Raw genomic sequence first — 16234 nt, forward strand, 5'->3', positions numbered from 1 at the left:
TAGAAAGCTTTGAAACTCCAGTTTCTTCTGCTCTTTGTCTCCCTTTGGCCTTGCCCCTACTTGGCTTCATATTGCAACATAAGCCCCTTTCAAACATGCACTGCAAACCTGAATTTGTCTAGACATTAAACGGCGGGGCACTGTCTGTGAACTCAAAATATCCGATTCAGTGAACAGAGTTTACCCCACCTGCTCACTAATACAAAGACTGCATGTGTGAACGAGAAACTCTGGACTATCTTGCACCTGATTCTCCTGACATTATCCGTGGTTCACCTGAAAATGGCAGTATCTCAAACTGCAATCACTTAAGAAATTAAAAGTAAACCATAAATGACAACTCACATTCTGGCAGCATCCAGTTCAGCTGTCAGCATCTCCAGGGTGGTCTTGGCTGCTTGAGTCTGTTTGCAGTAATCAGTCACCAGCTGCAGCTGGGCCTCTTTACTCTGGATGACAGCAGCTGCATCCTGAACAGCAGTACTCCACTGGTCCTCCATATTCTCCAGAGCATCCTTGTTCTCAACATCAGCTCCTCTCAGCTGAGAGAGCAATGACACCTGTGCCTGTGCAGTCTCTCGGCACTCCTGCACTCAGCAAGAAAAAGCAAACAATTATTTAAAGCCTGCAGTTTTAATTCAAACGTTATGTTTATTGAGATTATCTGATTATTAAATTGACAATTAATAATTCAGCAGATACTTTGCAAATATTACCCAACCTGCTGTCCAACTCCACCAGTATCTACTAATCAAGCTGCTTCCATAGAACATGTTTTATTTCTCTAGTGAGCCATGCACCCTTTCATTTGGATTCACACCTGAGCCTCCTTCAGCTGCTGGGTCATGGCTGTTGGGTTGAGCTCAACTGGATGGTTCTTGCAGCTCAGGACTTTTGACACCAGCCTGCTTAGACGGTTGTCCAGACCACTGATGGATGTAATCAGAGTCTCTGGAGCATCCTCAAGTGGTTTACCCTAAAGACACAGAAACACATCAGAGTCTGGCACCATATGGGCTTTGGTGCAATCCAAGCCCAAATTAAAAATGAATCTTTCTTGAATCTGTTCATATAAAACTCATTTTCTTTAATTCCATGTCATTTGAAAACATCCCTGCATTAAAGATTATGTTATTTTTTGGCAATTGTGTATTTGTTGATTTACAGTGAGGAACATCGGTAACAACCATGAGCTAGAATCAATTTAATTCATTATGCTGACGGTACATGCTCATCACACCAGTATTCTCATAAAATATTCTTTGCACTTAAAGCCCTTATGTGTAGGATTTGAGAATTTCTAACTTTGGTGCCTCTTAGTGGCGGTTTCAAAAAAGACAGTAATAATGATACCTCAATGAGTTGACTGTTGGGTCCTTTCCTTGAGAATAGCTGTACTTCTGTGAAGATGCTCCTCATGGTGGTGGATCCTTCTGGTACCTCCAGGACAAGTTTCTCAGTCTTCATAACACATTCTCCTGCCTGAGCTTTGTTATCCTGAGAGGGTAGTCCTTCCACCAGGGTTACCTCACCCCAGGTAATTCCAGTTGAAGATTTCTGAACTGCCTGTTGTGTTGTGGGTGATATCTTGTCAGCCTTGTACCCATGCTGCCATTGTAGACACAAAACACCAGTATTAAACTTGAGGAAGCTTATATTACTAGCCACAAGCACTGAAACGTATCATCCATGTCTTACCTGTGGCAAATCCATTTTCTGCAGCCTCATTTTACCAGTGGTGGTGGTGGTCATTGGGAGTGGTACATTTTGTATTTCTACATTGACCATCGTTTCCCTTTCCTCTCCCTGAACTGTACTCTTCTTCTCCCCCTTTTGTTCTTCCTTCTCATTTTCCTTTGCATCTGCTGTGTTCCTCTCTGTTTGGGCCCCAGGGACCACCCTGGATTCAGACAGGGACTCAGTAAAGCTTTCTCGCACTTCTACCCTGGTCATTTTAACTGAAGAATTGTCAGGCTGAACTTCAGTGGTGGTCCAGTTCTTGTTTTCTTTCTCAAACTGGATACTGAATTCTGTCCTTGGTTCCTTTTCTCTTGTGACAGTTTTGTATTCATGTGCACTAATGGGGATGTCACCCTTTTCAACAGACTTTTCATCCAGGCTCTTGCGAAAATCATGTATGTCATGTGGTGCCACTTGTGCATGCTTTTCATGGACACTGCGATCTTGCACCTCTTTGGGTCTGTCCTTGGTCTCCACTTCAACCATGGTCATCTTGACTGCAGCCTCTTCTGGCTGAACATAAGCTGAAGTCAGGTCTTTGTTTCCTGGCACTTTGTTACACTCGATACTTGTTTGATCTTTGTCAGTCCTTGACACCTTTGCTAATGTAACAGATGTGATTACATGCTCCGTTATAGTTGCCTGTGTACCTGGTTGTAAAATGCACACTTCAGCCCCTTTAAGGATTTTCTCCATCTTAACAGATTTTTCATCCAGGCTTTGGGGCTCAGCATGTATGTCTCTTGTCAACACTTTCACTTCTTGCACATCAGGATTCTTGAACTCTTTAGGTCTGTCCTCAGTCTCCACTTCAACCATGGTCATCTTGACTGCAGCCTGTTCTGGCTGAACATCAGCTGAAGTCAGGTCTTTGTTTTCTGGCACTTTTTCGCACTGGATACTTGTTTGATCTTCGTCAATCCTTGTCGCCTTTAGTATCGTAACAGATGTGATTTCATGCTCCTTTATAGTGGCCTGTGTACCTGGCTTTAAAAAGCACACCTCAGCCCCTTTAAGGATTTTCTCCATCTTAACAGATTTTTCATCCAGGCTTTGGGGTTCAGCATGCATGTCTTTTGTCGACACTTTTTCATGCACTTCTTGCACATCTGGATCCTCAACCCCTGTGGGTCTTCCTCTTTGGGTTTTTGTGAGCTCTTGTTTAATCACTGTTTCCCTTGGTTTTACAGTGCCTTGCTCAGATAAGCTTATTTCTGCAAATGTTGTTCTTACTTTACTTGGCTGCAATGCTGAAATAGCAAAAGAGCTGGGCTGACCAGAGTCACTCTGACACACATTTTCTTGCCTTTCAGTGGTGATTTGTTGCCCTTCTACTCTTGTTTTATCTGCAGCATTGTCTGCATTAACATCAGGAGTAGCTGTATATTTGTTTTCTGGGGCTCTGTCACACTGTATACTTGTTTGAACAATATCCATCCTGTGCGCTTTTGCTCTTGTGACAGATGTATTTACATCCTTCTCAAGACTGGTTGGTATATCTTGTTGTAGGATGGACACTTCAGGCCCCATGTGGATTTTATCTATCCTAACAGACTTTTCATCCAGGCTCTTGGGTACATTGTGCATACCATGTGTTGAAACTTTAGGTTGCTCTTCTTGGACCACATGTTCATTGACCTCTCTAGGCCTATTCTGTGAGGTTTTCAAAAGTCCTATCTTAGTGACGGTTTGGCTTGGTTGTACTATGTCTTCCTCATATAAGCTTATTTCTATATATTCTGTCTCTTTTTCACATGGTTGGGATGATTCAGAACCAGAAGGTTTAGCAGAATCCCTTTGAGCCACATTCTCTTGACATTCAGTACTACTTTCTTGCACCTTTAGATTAGCCATCTCAATTGTAGCTTTCTCTGGTTTAACATCAGCAGTAGTAATATCTTTTTTTGCTGGCACCTTTTCACTCTGGAAACTTGTTTGAACAATGTCTTTCCGTGTCTCTTTTGTTTTTGTGACGGATGTTTTTTCTTCCTTCTCCAGACTGGTTGGTATGTCTAGTTGTAGGATGCGTACTTCAGGCATAATTTGGATTTTCTCCATTATAACAGCTTTTTCATCCAAGCTCTTGGGTATATTGTCCTTGCTATGTGTTGACAGTGTAAGATGTTCCTTGACCACCTTAGGTCTTTCATGTGTGATTTTTAAGGGTCCAGGTTTACTTGGTTTCACCATATCTTGCTCAGAAATGCTTATTTCTACAAATTCTGTCCATGCCTCATCAGGGGGCAATGCTTCACAAGCATGAGAGGGTTGGATAGAGTCCCTTTGAGCCACATTGTCTTGACATTCAGTACTGCTTTCTCGCACTTCTATTGTAGTCATCTTAACTGCAGCCTTCTCTGGCTTAACATCAGCAGTAGCCATATCTTTGTTTTCTGGCATTCTCATGCTCTGCATACTTGTTTGAACTGGTTTAACAGACTTTTCATCCAAACTCTTAGGTGCATGCTCTTCCTGGACATCATAATCCTTCTCTCTGGGTATTTCCTGTATGAGTGTCAGCTGACTCATAGCTTGATTTAGTTTTATTATGTCTTGATCAGATGACGTTATTGCTGAAAATTCTGTCTCTGCCCTATGAGGTCTTGTCGGTGCAAAAACAGAAAAGGAAGGTTGAATGGAGTCACTTTGAGCCACAGTCTCTGTCTGATTTGGCTTTATCTCGCATGTCTGACTCACACTTGTCTCAGTTAGATCAAGGACCAAATATCTCTTCTGAGTGTCACCTGTGTTTTCCCATAATTTGTCCATATAGTCAGGCTCTGCTGAGAGAGAAAGTTGTGACTGAGACAATGTACTTAAGTCTCTTTCTATAGACTGGGTAACCGTTTGTTCTGGGGCCTTTTCAGATCGGTCTTTAGGCTGCTGTAACTCAGTATTTGGGGGTTTAGCCACGGTTGAAATGGGTGTAAGTTCAGACTTCAAATGTTCTGTCTGAGGAGATGTAGTACCAGGATCTACCTGTTCTGATGGTTGCACATATGTATCTAAAATGACTGTGGCAACTTTCTTTCCTGGGAGCTCCTGAACGGGGCCATCAACATGAGCAGTAAACTTCTCACAGATTGAACTGATGGTCTTTTCAATAGTTTGACTCTTCTCAGCAGGTTGCATTTTTTGAGTGACACTAAATCTAACATCATCCTTGATTAGAGATTGTCTTTCACTAACAATCTCAATTGTCTGCATCTTGGTCTGGGGTGCTTGTATCTGTTGTGAGACAGTTTCCACAACAGGTATGGTTCCTGGAGCCATGGTTATCTGTGAAGTCTTAAACTGTTCCTTAGTTTGATCGGGTTCCATATGAGCAGTCTGTGTAGTTCCACAAAGTTTTCTCCCTGAGCTGGATGAAGACGCTTGACTATCAGGTTCTTCCTTGTTCTGTGTTGGCTCTTTATCAGCAAGGATTTGGGAAGAATTAAGTGTATCTGACCTTCTATTTGGAGGCAAATTTTCAGTTTCTTTCACTACAGGTATTTCAGTCTGCACTGTGACCACCTCCAAAGCTGGGGCAGGCTTCACAAGGTTGTTCCTAGTATCTTCAGGCTCTATATCAGTAGGTCTTTCAAGGGACTTTTTGAGCAGAGAGGCTGTTTCTGGAGTGGGGAAAATGTTCTCAGTCTTTGGCATTCTCCCGGTTTGTATGACCTTAGCTTTTTCCATAACAGCCCCTTCCGTTTGCTCTCTAGAATCCAGCAAAGTCTTCTGACTATCAGGCTCTTCCTTGGTCACAGACAAATCACCGCTAGCAAGTTCTGTGAAAGGTTTTAGGCCCTTTGACTTTATTTTGGTTGGCGATAGCCTTTCTTTTTCAACAACAGTAAATCCAGTTAGGCCTATGACTACCTCTGGAGTTGTAGACATTTTCTGACTGTCGGGATCATCCTTGATCTTTGTCAGCTCCTTGCTAGAAAGTTTTAAAGAATCCTTTGGATATTTTGATTCTCTTTTGGGTGGGGAAACATTACTGTCTTTAACAAAATCAGTTTCAATTGCTCCCATGACTACCTGTGCATACGAAGCCTTTCTACTCTCTGGTTCTTCCTTAGCCTCCTTAGACTCCACGTCAATACTTCCACCAATAGCAGAAAGTGGCTCTACAGTCGTGGAAGTGTCTAGAATCTTCTGCTTCCTCCTGGCCGGTACAAAAAGTTTCTCTAAAACAGCAGGTTCAGATTGTTTACTGGAATACAATGAAGACTTCTGACTGTCAGGTTCTTTCTTGAAATCCATAAGCTCTGTGGTAGCAAGTTCTGTGGAAGGTTTCCGATCATTTGACTTACTTTTGGTTGGTGAAAGCTTTCCCATTTCCACAACAGTTTTTTCCATTGTTGTTGTGTTTGTTGTTGTTGTGACCATCTCTGGAGTAGATTGCTTCTTACCATCAGGCTCTCTCTTGGTCTTTGTCAGCTCTGTGGTAGCAAGTTCTGTGGAAAGTTTCAAATCCATTGACTGACTGTTGGTTGGTGAAAGCTTTCCTTCTTCCACAACTGTATTTTTAGTTGTTTCTGTGACCACATCTGGAGTTGAAGATGGCTTCTGACTGTCAGGCTCTTCCTTGGTCTTTGTCAGCTCCCATTTACTTTTGGTTGGTGAATGCTTTACCATTTCCACAACAATCTTTTCAGCTGTTGTTGTAGTTGTTGTGACCACCTCTTGAGTTGATGATTTATTCTGACTGTCAGGCTTTTCCTTGGTCTTTGTCAGCTCTCTGACAGCAAATTCTGGTGAAAGTTTAAGATCCTTTGACTTTCTTTTTGGTGGTGAAAGTTTACCTTTTTCCACAACTGTAATTTCAGTCGGTTCAGCTGTTGCTGTGAACACATCTGGAGTTGAAAATTGCTCCTGACTGTCTTTGTCTTCCTTAGTCTTTGTCAGCTGCAACTTATTTTTGGTTGGTGAAAGTTTTCCTTCTCCCACAACTGTAATTTTAGTTGTTTCTGTGACCATCTCTGGAGTTGATTGCTTCTTACTGTCAGGCTCTTCCTTGGTCTTTGTCACCTCTGTGATAGCAAGTCCTGGGGAAAGTTTTATACCCTTTGACTTTCTTTTTGGTGGCGAAAGTTTACTTTTTTCCACAACTGTAATTTCAGTCAGTTCTGGAGTTGAAGATGGCTTCTGACTGTCAGGATCTTCCTTGGTCTTTGTCAGCTCCAACTTACTTTTGGTTGTTGAAAGCTTTCCCATTTCCACAATAGTAGTTTCAGCTGTTGTTGTTATTGTTGCTGTTGTTGTGACCACATCTGGAGTTGATGATTGCTTCTGACTGTCAAGCTCTTCCTTGGTCTGTGTCAGCTTTGTGGTAGTAAGTTCTGGGGAGCGTTTCAGACCCTTTGACTCAGATTGAGTTGAAGAACGCTTTCCCTTTTCCACAAAAGTCTTTTCAGCTGTTGTTGTGGTGGTTGTTGTTGTTGTTGTGACCATCTCTGGAGTTGATGATTGCTTTTGACTATCAGGCTTCATCTTGATCTTTTCTGGCTCTGTGGTAGCAAGTTCTTGTGAAAGTTTCAGATCCATTGACTGACTTTTGGTTGGTGAAAGCTTTCCTTCTTCCAAAACTGTAATTTTAGTTGTTTCTGTGACCACATCTGGAGTCGATGATATCTTCTGACTGTCAGGCTCTTCCTTTGTCTTTGTCAGCTCTGTGGTAGCAAGTTCTGGGGAAAGTTTTAGACCCCTCGACTTTCTTTTGGGTGGCGAAAGTTTACCCCTTTCCACAGGTGTAATTTCCTTCAGTTCACCTGTTGCTGTGGCCACATCTGGAGTTGAATATGGCTTCTGACTGTCAGGCTCTTCCTGGGTCTTTGTCAGCTCCAACTTGCTGTTGGTTGGTGAAAGCTTTCCCATTTCCACAACAGTCTTTTCAGCTGTTGTTGTGGTTGTTGTTGCTGTGACCATCTCTGGAGTTGATGATTGCTTTTGACTGTCAGGCTCTTCCTTGGTTTTTGTCAGCGTTGTGGCAGTAAGTTCTGGGAAATGTTTCAAACCCTTTGACTTAGTTTGAGTTGATGAAAGCTTTTCCTTTTCCACAACAGTCTTCTCAGCTGTTGTTGTGTTGGTTGTTGTTGTTGTTGTGACCATCTCTGGAGTTGATGATTGCTTAAGATTGTCAGGCTTTACCTTGGTCTTTGTCAGCTCTGTGGTAGAAAGTTCTGTGGAAAGTTTCAGATCCATTGACTGACTTTTGGTTGGTGAAAGCTTTCCTTCTTCCAAAACTATAATTTTAGTTGTTTCTGTGACCACATCTGGAGCCGATGATATCTTCTGACTGTCAGGCTCTTCCTTTGTCTTTGTCAGCTCTGTGGTAGCAAGTTCTGGGGAAAGTTTTAGACCCCTCGACTTTCTTTTGGGTGGCGAAAGTTTACCCCTTTCCACAGGTGTAATTTCCATCAGTTCAGCTGTTGCTGTGACCACATCTGGAGTTGAACATGGCTTCTGACTGTCAGGCTCTTCCTTGGTCTTTGTCAGCTCCAACTTACTTTTGGATGGTGAAAGCTTTCCCATTCCTACAATAGTTGTTTCAGCTGTTGTTGTTATTGTTGCTGTTGTTGTGACCATCTCTGGAGTTGATGATTGCTTTTGACTGTCAGGCTCTTCCTTTGTCTTTGTCAGCTCCAGCTCAATTTTGGTTGATGAAAGTCTACCTTTTTCCACAGCTGTAATTTCAGTCAGTTCATTTGTTGCTGTGACTGCCTCTTGGGTTGAAGATGGCTTCTGACTGTCAGGCTCTTCCTTGGTCTTTGTCAGCTCCAACTTATTTTTTGTTGGTAAAAGATTTCCCTTTTCCACAACAGTCTTTTCAGCTGTTGTTGTTGTGACCACCTCTGGAGTTGAAGATAGCTTCTGACCATCAGGCTTTCCCTTGGTCTTTGCTGGCTCTGTGGTAGCAAGTTCTGTGGAAAGTTTCAGATCCATTGAGTGACTTTTGGTTGGTGAAAGCTTTCCTTCTTCCACCACTGAAATTTTAGTTGTTTCTGTGACCATCTTCGGAGTTGATGATTGCTTTTGACTGTCAGGCTCTTTCTTGGTTTTTGTCAGCTCTGTGGTAGCAAGTTCTGGTGAAGGTTTTAGACCTTTTGACTTTCTTTTGGGTGGTGAAAGTTTACCCTTTTCTACAGCTGTAATTTCAGTCAGTTTAGCTGTTGCTGTGACCACATCCAGATTTGAAGATGGCTTCTGACTGTCAAGCTCTTCCTGTGTCTTTGTCAGCTCCGTGGTTGCAAGTTCTGGGGAATCTATCAGACCCTTTGACTTATTTTTGGTTAGTGAAAGCTTTCCTTTTTCCGCAACAGTAATTCCAGTTGTAGTTTTGACCACCTCTTGAGTTGAAGATGGCTTTTGACTGTCAGGCTCTTCCTTGGTCTTTGTCAGCTCCAACTTACTTTTGGTTGATGAAAGCTTTCCCATTTCCACAACAGTCTTTTCGGTTGTTGTTGTTTTGGTTGTTGTTGTGAACACCTCTTGAGGATCTGTGCTCTTTGACTTTCTCTTGGGTGGTAGAAGTTTACTTTGTTCAACAACAGCAGTTTTATCTTGCTCTTGAACAGAATCCCAGGTTTCAGGATCATTTCCAGGTTCTTGTTTTGTTTCGTTAGGCTCCACACCAAAGAGTTTACCAAGGAGAGACACTGTGGAAACAACAAGGCTCTGTGATTTCCTCTCAGATGGTATAACTTCAGTTTCTCCAACAACAACAGTTTCAGTTTGCTCCCCCCTTAAACTCAAAGAAGCTACAGGTTCCTCTGTCATCTGTGTTGCCTGCTGGTCAGCCTGTTTCAGAGGAAGTGTTGTTGTAACATCAGTTGTTAAAGGGACATATGTGAACGGATCAAATACATCTAGAATAATGGTTGCTATACGCTTTGTTTCATCCACAACATGACTTGTGATTTGCTTTCTGGAGCTTAATAAAGGTTTCTGACTTCCAGGACTTTGCTTTGTCTCTACCTGATCCTTTGTAGCATGTTCTGAGGAAAGCTTTGAACCCTTTGATCTTCTTTTGGTTGGAGAAATATTTTTTTCTTTCACAACAGCAGTTTCAGTTGGTTCTGTGGGCATCTGGGGAGTTGAAGAAGACCTCAGGTTGTCAGGTTCTTTCTTACTATCTTCAGGTTCCACATCAGTAGTTCTTTCATGGGCAACAACTTGCAGAGATGTGCTGGTAAATTCAGTACTCTTTGACTTTCTTCTGGTTGGTACAGGCTTCGTTTCTTCCATAATGAGACTTTCAGTTTGCTCCCTCAAATTCAAAGAAGACTTTGGAATTTCAGGTTGTTCTGTCACCTGTGCTGCCTGCTGGTCTGATGGATCTGATACATCTAGAATAACGGTTGCTATACATGTCGTTTCTTGCACATCAACAGTTGAAGTCTGCTCTACCGACCTCAATGAAGGCTTCTGACATCCAGGCTCTTGCTTTGTCTCTGTCAGATCCTTTGTAGCATGTTCTGGGAAATGCCTTGGACCCTTGGATCTTCTTTTGGTTGGAGAAAGCTTTTTCGCTTGAACAACAGTAGTGTCTGTTTCTTCCTCCACAGCAGGAGCATCAGTTAGCTCCTTGGAAGTTAGTAAAGATATCTGACTTGCAGGCTTTTCCATGGTCTGCATTTTGTCCTGGTTAGAAAATTCTGGGGCCAGTTTTGGACTCTTTGACTTTGTTTTGGTTGGCGAGAGCTTATTTTCTGCCAAAATAGCATTTTGGGCTGGCTGTGTGATACCTTGCACAGTGGAAGAAGTCTTCGCATTCTCAGGTTCTTTCTTAGTTTCCTCGAGCCCTGCAGAGTATCCAGTGGCTATATTCTGGGAACCCCTTTGCTCTGAAGTTGTGGAAACTTTTGAATCCTTTGCCTCTTGCACAGATTTAAGTTGCTCAGCATCTGTTTCTATGATATGTGCTGAAGGTAAGTGAGACATCAGATTCTCAGTGTCACCTTTTATCTGTGCAGGTTTAACAACAGTAGTCTTTGAGGACACATATGGACTCTTTGATTCTTTACTGGTAGGTCCAAGCTTGGCTTGCTCAACAACTGTTGTCCCAGCTTGCTCCGACTTGGTTACTGACTTAGTTTTGAGTTCACTTGCGATATCTGTTGTAACAGGGACACACGTGATTGGCTCTGATACATCTAAAATAATGGTTGTGATAGGCTTTGTTTCTTCCACAGTAGCAGTTCCTGTCAGATTTATGAGTGACTCCTGAGTAATAATAGTTTTCACCATTTCAGGTTCCACCTTAGTCTGGGTAGGCTCCGTTTCAGTGGCCGAAGTCTTGGTCTTTCGTCTGAATGGTACAGGTGTAGTTTTCTCACTAACACTGGGTGGAGACTGCTCCATGACCTTTTGGATCAGTACAGGTTCCTCAACAACAGGTTTAATTTGCTGAGCTACAACAGGCTCAGCTGTGGTATCCGGCTTTATACTTTCAAACAGTGCCTCTTTAGAAATGATGTAACTTTGTGAAGTTAAAGGTTCTGAAACATAAGGGGGAATCTGAGATTTCTTTTGGGTTGGTTCACTTCTGGTTTGCTCCAAACCAGTAGTTTTTATGTCCTCCATAACTGCTGCCACAGTAGGCTTTAATGTTTTACCCTTAGTTTGCACCTCAACTGAAACTGACAATTCATCCTCAATAGATGTAGGGTTTTCTGTTAAGGGAATGTTTTTTTGTAGTTTATCTGGATGTTTTTTCTCAGAGGAGCGTTTGCTTTTTCGCGGTGGTGCCACTATAGATGTTTTTGTCTCCGGTAGACTGCCATCGAGGACATCAGACAGCTTTTGTTTACTCTTTCCATCAAGTTCCTTGAATGAAAGAGTAAACTGGCATTAGTTTCTACACTAAGCTGTTTTGTAAATATAACATGAAACAATGAATTAATTAAATATGATATATAAATATATTTAACATGAATGAAATACCTTTAAGCTCTGGCTGAGAGAAGTCTTGTGGGTGTCTGCTGCTCTTAGTGTCTCTGAACCCTGTTTCTCCAGTTTCTCAATCAAGGCTGGCGTCAAACAGTCTCTTAGAAACTGCTGGTGAGAAAGCACCTCTCGCAGGCTTGCCTGCAACTTTTCACCTTCCTCCAATGTCATCTAACACCGTGAGGAAAAACATTTTATAGTTTGTGTCAAAAGTCAAAACAAAATTGATTGTGCATTGTGAGCATAAATACGCCACTGACAAGAGTAAAAATGTTACAATTCACGAATCCATAAACTCACTAATGTTACTTTAATGAAAAATATATTATATGTATATATTATAAAATATTATTTTCTCTCTCAATTAACATATCATTTCCCAACAAACTCACAACATAATTTAACCGTTTTTTGTTAATGGTGACATTAGTAAATCTGGCCATGGAAAAATACTGATTGACACTTTATATGTCTGTCATTTTTAGCATGATGCACCTGAGTAAAACACTAACAACAGTAGAAGACTACATGTACTAAGAATATCTTAGATGTGTTCAACTGCACAAATGCTACCAAAGTTTTTACACTATCTAGCTAAACAGTTAAATCATAAAAAGACATAAACCTGCACAGAAGAAATGGATTCTGATGGTTTGCTTTGGTTCCATTCCTGCAGGGCGTGAAGATAGTCCATGAGACAGCGAGCTGTGTTTGTCGAGCAGGTACCCTGACGCTCACTCAGCCTGGACTTTAGACTGTAGACATAATTCGATCACACTTAATTTATGCACAACATGTTGCATGTATTATACTAGATTAGATAGAAATGAAAACAGGATAAAATGTATTTTTTCTGCATAAAACATTCTACAAAAGGAACAACTGCAAGATAAAACAGATTCAAAAATATTTTCTTCTGCCACATAAAGTAACAGAGATATTTATGTTTAAATGTGAGTCCCATTGCTTGGTTCAAGAAACCAGGTATAAGATAACATGTAACATTTGGATGTTTCAACCAGGTTATAAATCAGGGGAACTCTGTGTTTCCATGTCAGTGATCAAGAGCAGAATGTTCCTCTAAGGCATGTTTTTGGTATGGAAGAATAATTGAAAACTAAATTGAAATAGAGGGATGCCAGCTGAGAATTTGTCATGCAGAATCTGGTCAAGTGGGCTATATAAAGTTTTTAAAAGTGGTGAAGGGGACACATATTTCTGCATGTCAAGTGAGTTGGTGAGGTTTGTGTCAGACCACAGCTTTCTTGTTTATATCTTGAATGAAACAAAGTTATATGTCAATCAAAAAGTCAAAATACAAACAAAAAAACAGTGTCGCTGACTGTCTTATGACACTCAAAGTCATAATTCATATAATGTTTTTTGTGTGTATCTACAATAGTGTCATCCATTGTAAGGCATTGTACCTGTCATGTTGTTCGCATAAGGACGTCACAACAGTCAGAATTTCTGTTGGCAGCTCGTCAGTGGCAGGTGTAGCCTTTACTTCCTGGTGAAGATCATGAACTTTCACACCCAAATCTTCTAGTGATTTCCCACAGTTCTAACAGGAGAAGGACAACAACATCACGTAAGTAATATTCACATGGCAGCAGTTGTACATTTATGATGTTAGCTACCTACTCCAGTATTCCTTTACATCATTTTTTTCTTCAGGTTAAGTTTGGGGACCTTAGCTCAGCCTATTTAGATACTAAAATGGGAAGTTACATCAGGTTTTGTGATTGGATAAACAAAGAAGAACAAACCTGAAGGCTGTGCCAGTGCTGTTGGAGCTGAGTGATGTTGTTCTGTGATTCGCTGTAATTAAGCGCCTGGTCCAGAGAGCGGAGCTCCCACTGTAGGGCTGCAGCTGTGTCCTTCAGTCCCTGAGCTCTCCTGGCGAGCTGACTGTCCAGCTCCTCGAGCCGTGTCTCACAGGCCGCCAGGATCTCCTTCACCTCCTGCTCCGAGGTGGCACAGAGGTCATGGAGATGGCTGACGTCCAGGGTCAGGGCATCACGACCTCCAGGGGTGCAGAGGCTCAGCAAACTGTCTCTGGCAGAGTCCAGCTCCTTCATCTCTCTCTGCTCTCTGTCCACTGTCTGGAGTAAAGCCTGGCATCCAGAGGGACAAAAAGAGAGTCAGATAATCAGAATGCAGGGAGAACATTTTTTTCACATCATTGGGTAGAGCTTTTGACTCTTTGGCTAAAAGTTATAAAAACTTTATTTCATATAATTTCGATTAAAAAAGTCAAAGATTTGGGGACATTTGTTTGCCCTGATGAGAACATGAATACACTATCCAAACATGGATCATCATGTCTTTCTCAAATGAAATGTATTGGTTTGTTATTAGTAGTTTGGCGCATCACAACACAGATATTTTCAGTGACCGCGCAAACTTGGTAGCCTCGCGAGACCATCCTGATCTCCAGAGCTTCATTGTATTTTACTCACAGATCAGTCTGGTAACGTGCGATGGAGAAAATTTGGAGACGTTTTCCAAGCGACCAAACCAATCAGCATTGTATTTGAGGCGTATTTAAGTGTGACGAAACGAGAAGCAACTGTTCAGTGTTAACAACATGGCGGCTTCTTCAGATGAGATGAGCCCAGCTATCGAGCAAGCCGCTCACTAACTCTTTTTTCTCTTAGATCCTTCTGTTGTAATTGTGCTGATCCGTAAATTTACGTTACACAAACGGAAACTATCCTTTACAGACATGTTGGTTACGTTCTGAGCCTTGCCTCAACACTGTTTGCACGTGATATGCTTTGTTGTTCTGATTGGTGGATTTGGCCTGTAAATTGGTGATAGATAGTTTCTCCGATCAGCAACCAGTATTTCCGCCCCTTACCAAAAGATCTCCAAACGAGAGTTCCCAGATGGATATGCTGAGCAAATGAGAATAAATCCATCTGGCGGAGTCAGGTTACCAACTTGGTGCCACTGGCTTTTCTCAAGAATCCAATTAACAATTGTGTGTATGTGTTTTATTATCTGACCTTCAGAGTGTTGACAGTGCTGTGCAGACCCTGTCTGTCTGCTGGAGGAACTCCGAGGCCCTTAACATGCTCCCTCAGCCAATCCTGCGCTGCTTCATGCTGCTCCACCAGCTGGGTGCACTGCCTCTCTGTCTGAATGCCCTGCTCCAGGTCAGCTACTGCCGTCTGAAAACAACACAGGAACTTGGCTATTGGTCACAGTCTTAAAACCAATTGTTCTGTTGAGCCAGATACAATGCTTTTAGACAAAATGTAATTTAAAAGGGAGTTTGAAGGCAAACAATGAGATAATAGTGTGGGGCGGGAGATGATCTTGTTCTCTGGGACAGGAGAGGAAGGACAAAAGGTGATGATGATGATGATGATGGTGATGATGATGGTGATGAAGATGATGTGGTGGTGGTTAAAAATACAAGCTTAATAATAGTTTGAACTTTTATCCAGGAGATATGAGATTAAACTTAGTCTTATAGATAGTAGATAGTATTTCGACAGCAACACATTCTCAATGCAAATATACATGTATACAAATTATAACTTACTTAAAAGTGTCAAAAAAAAAAGGTGAACAATGAAGATGAACTCACAGTTAGCTCTTTGAGCAGAGCAGGAATGGACTCCTGATTGGCTGTCCAGGAGGGATCTGACCAGCCCTGGTCCTGTGTGATCTCAAGAAGCTCTGCAGCCTTCAGGAGAAAAGTGAGAACAGTAAAGATGTCTTAAAACTTATGTCCCATCCAATTTTGTCACCTGATAACATGTTTATCATTAATTTGTAATAACATTTATTAAAGTTATACAAAGTTGTACAGATAAAAAAAAACTCTGCAGGGGTCCGGAACCACTACCGCACTGTCAATAAGTTTTGTTATTATTGACATAACATTGATAATGCTACAAAGACATAAAGTTGAAGTCGCTTTCCTGTAAGGTTTTTACCTGTGTGCGGAGGTCTGAGAGGACGGGAGCCAAAGCTGTGCTCTGGTCCAGCAGGGTCCGGGCCTGTTCAACCGCCTGCCTCCGCTCTCCCAGGCCCGGCCAGGGGAAGACACGCGGCAGGTTGGATGTCTGCTTCTGAACTTCAGACAGACGGGCCTCAGCCTGGCCTCGCTGGTTCTGACAGGACACCAGGCGTTCCACAACACCCTTCAACTGCCTATTGGGTCACAACAGATTATCAGAGAACATTATAAATCAGAATCACAACATATTCAGTTTTAGTTCAACCTTCAAATAAAAATGATCACGGACTGTAAAAATACATGAAAGTCTAAATAATAACTGACTATTTTTTAAAATAAAGATTTTTGAGTGGTTTTCTGTGACCTCTGACATTTTTTAGAACTGCCCTTGGTCTTTTGTGTCTTAGGGCACTTTTGCACTTTTCAGTCACAGTAATGACTGCTGGTTAACGTTTTAAAGAGTTTTAAAAAATTGTTTTTTTTGGCGAAATCCCCCAATCTGTTAAGCTCAGAGTTCAACACAATATTTTTACTTTATCATTTACTTAAAATGCTAAATCTAATACAATGAATTTGGTAAGAGCT

At 41.7% G+C, this 16234-nt stretch overlaps 1 protein-coding gene across 1 annotated transcript in view; it reads right to left on the reverse strand.

Annotated features, from left to right (window-relative positions):
* The window catches only part of syne2b (spectrin repeat containing, nuclear envelope 2b), a 164918-nt gene that overhangs the window by 84496 nt on the left and 64188 nt on the right, over positions 1-16234 (reverse strand). The window contains exons 52-62 of the mRNA XM_083924627.1: positions 15627-15843; positions 15275-15373; positions 14688-14852; positions 13446-13793; positions 13104-13240; positions 12302-12431; positions 11674-11847; positions 1699-11556; positions 1354-1608; positions 821-976; positions 346-587 (exon numbers count right to left, since the gene is read on the reverse strand). Coding sequence (XP_083780753.1) covers positions 346-587; positions 821-976; positions 1354-1608; positions 1699-11556; positions 11674-11847; positions 12302-12431; positions 13104-13240; positions 13446-13793; positions 14688-14852; positions 15275-15373; positions 15627-15843 — 11781 coding nt within the window. The remainder of the gene's footprint in view (positions 1-345; positions 588-820; positions 977-1353; positions 1609-1698; positions 11557-11673; positions 11848-12301; positions 12432-13103; positions 13241-13445; positions 13794-14687; positions 14853-15274; positions 15374-15626; positions 15844-16234) is intronic.

The sequence above is a fragment of the Echiichthys vipera genome (assembly GCF_963691815.1).
Source record: "Echiichthys vipera genome assembly, chromosome: 12".
NCBI classification, from domain to species: domain Eukaryota; kingdom Metazoa; phylum Chordata; class Actinopteri; order Perciformes; family Trachinidae; genus Echiichthys; species Echiichthys vipera.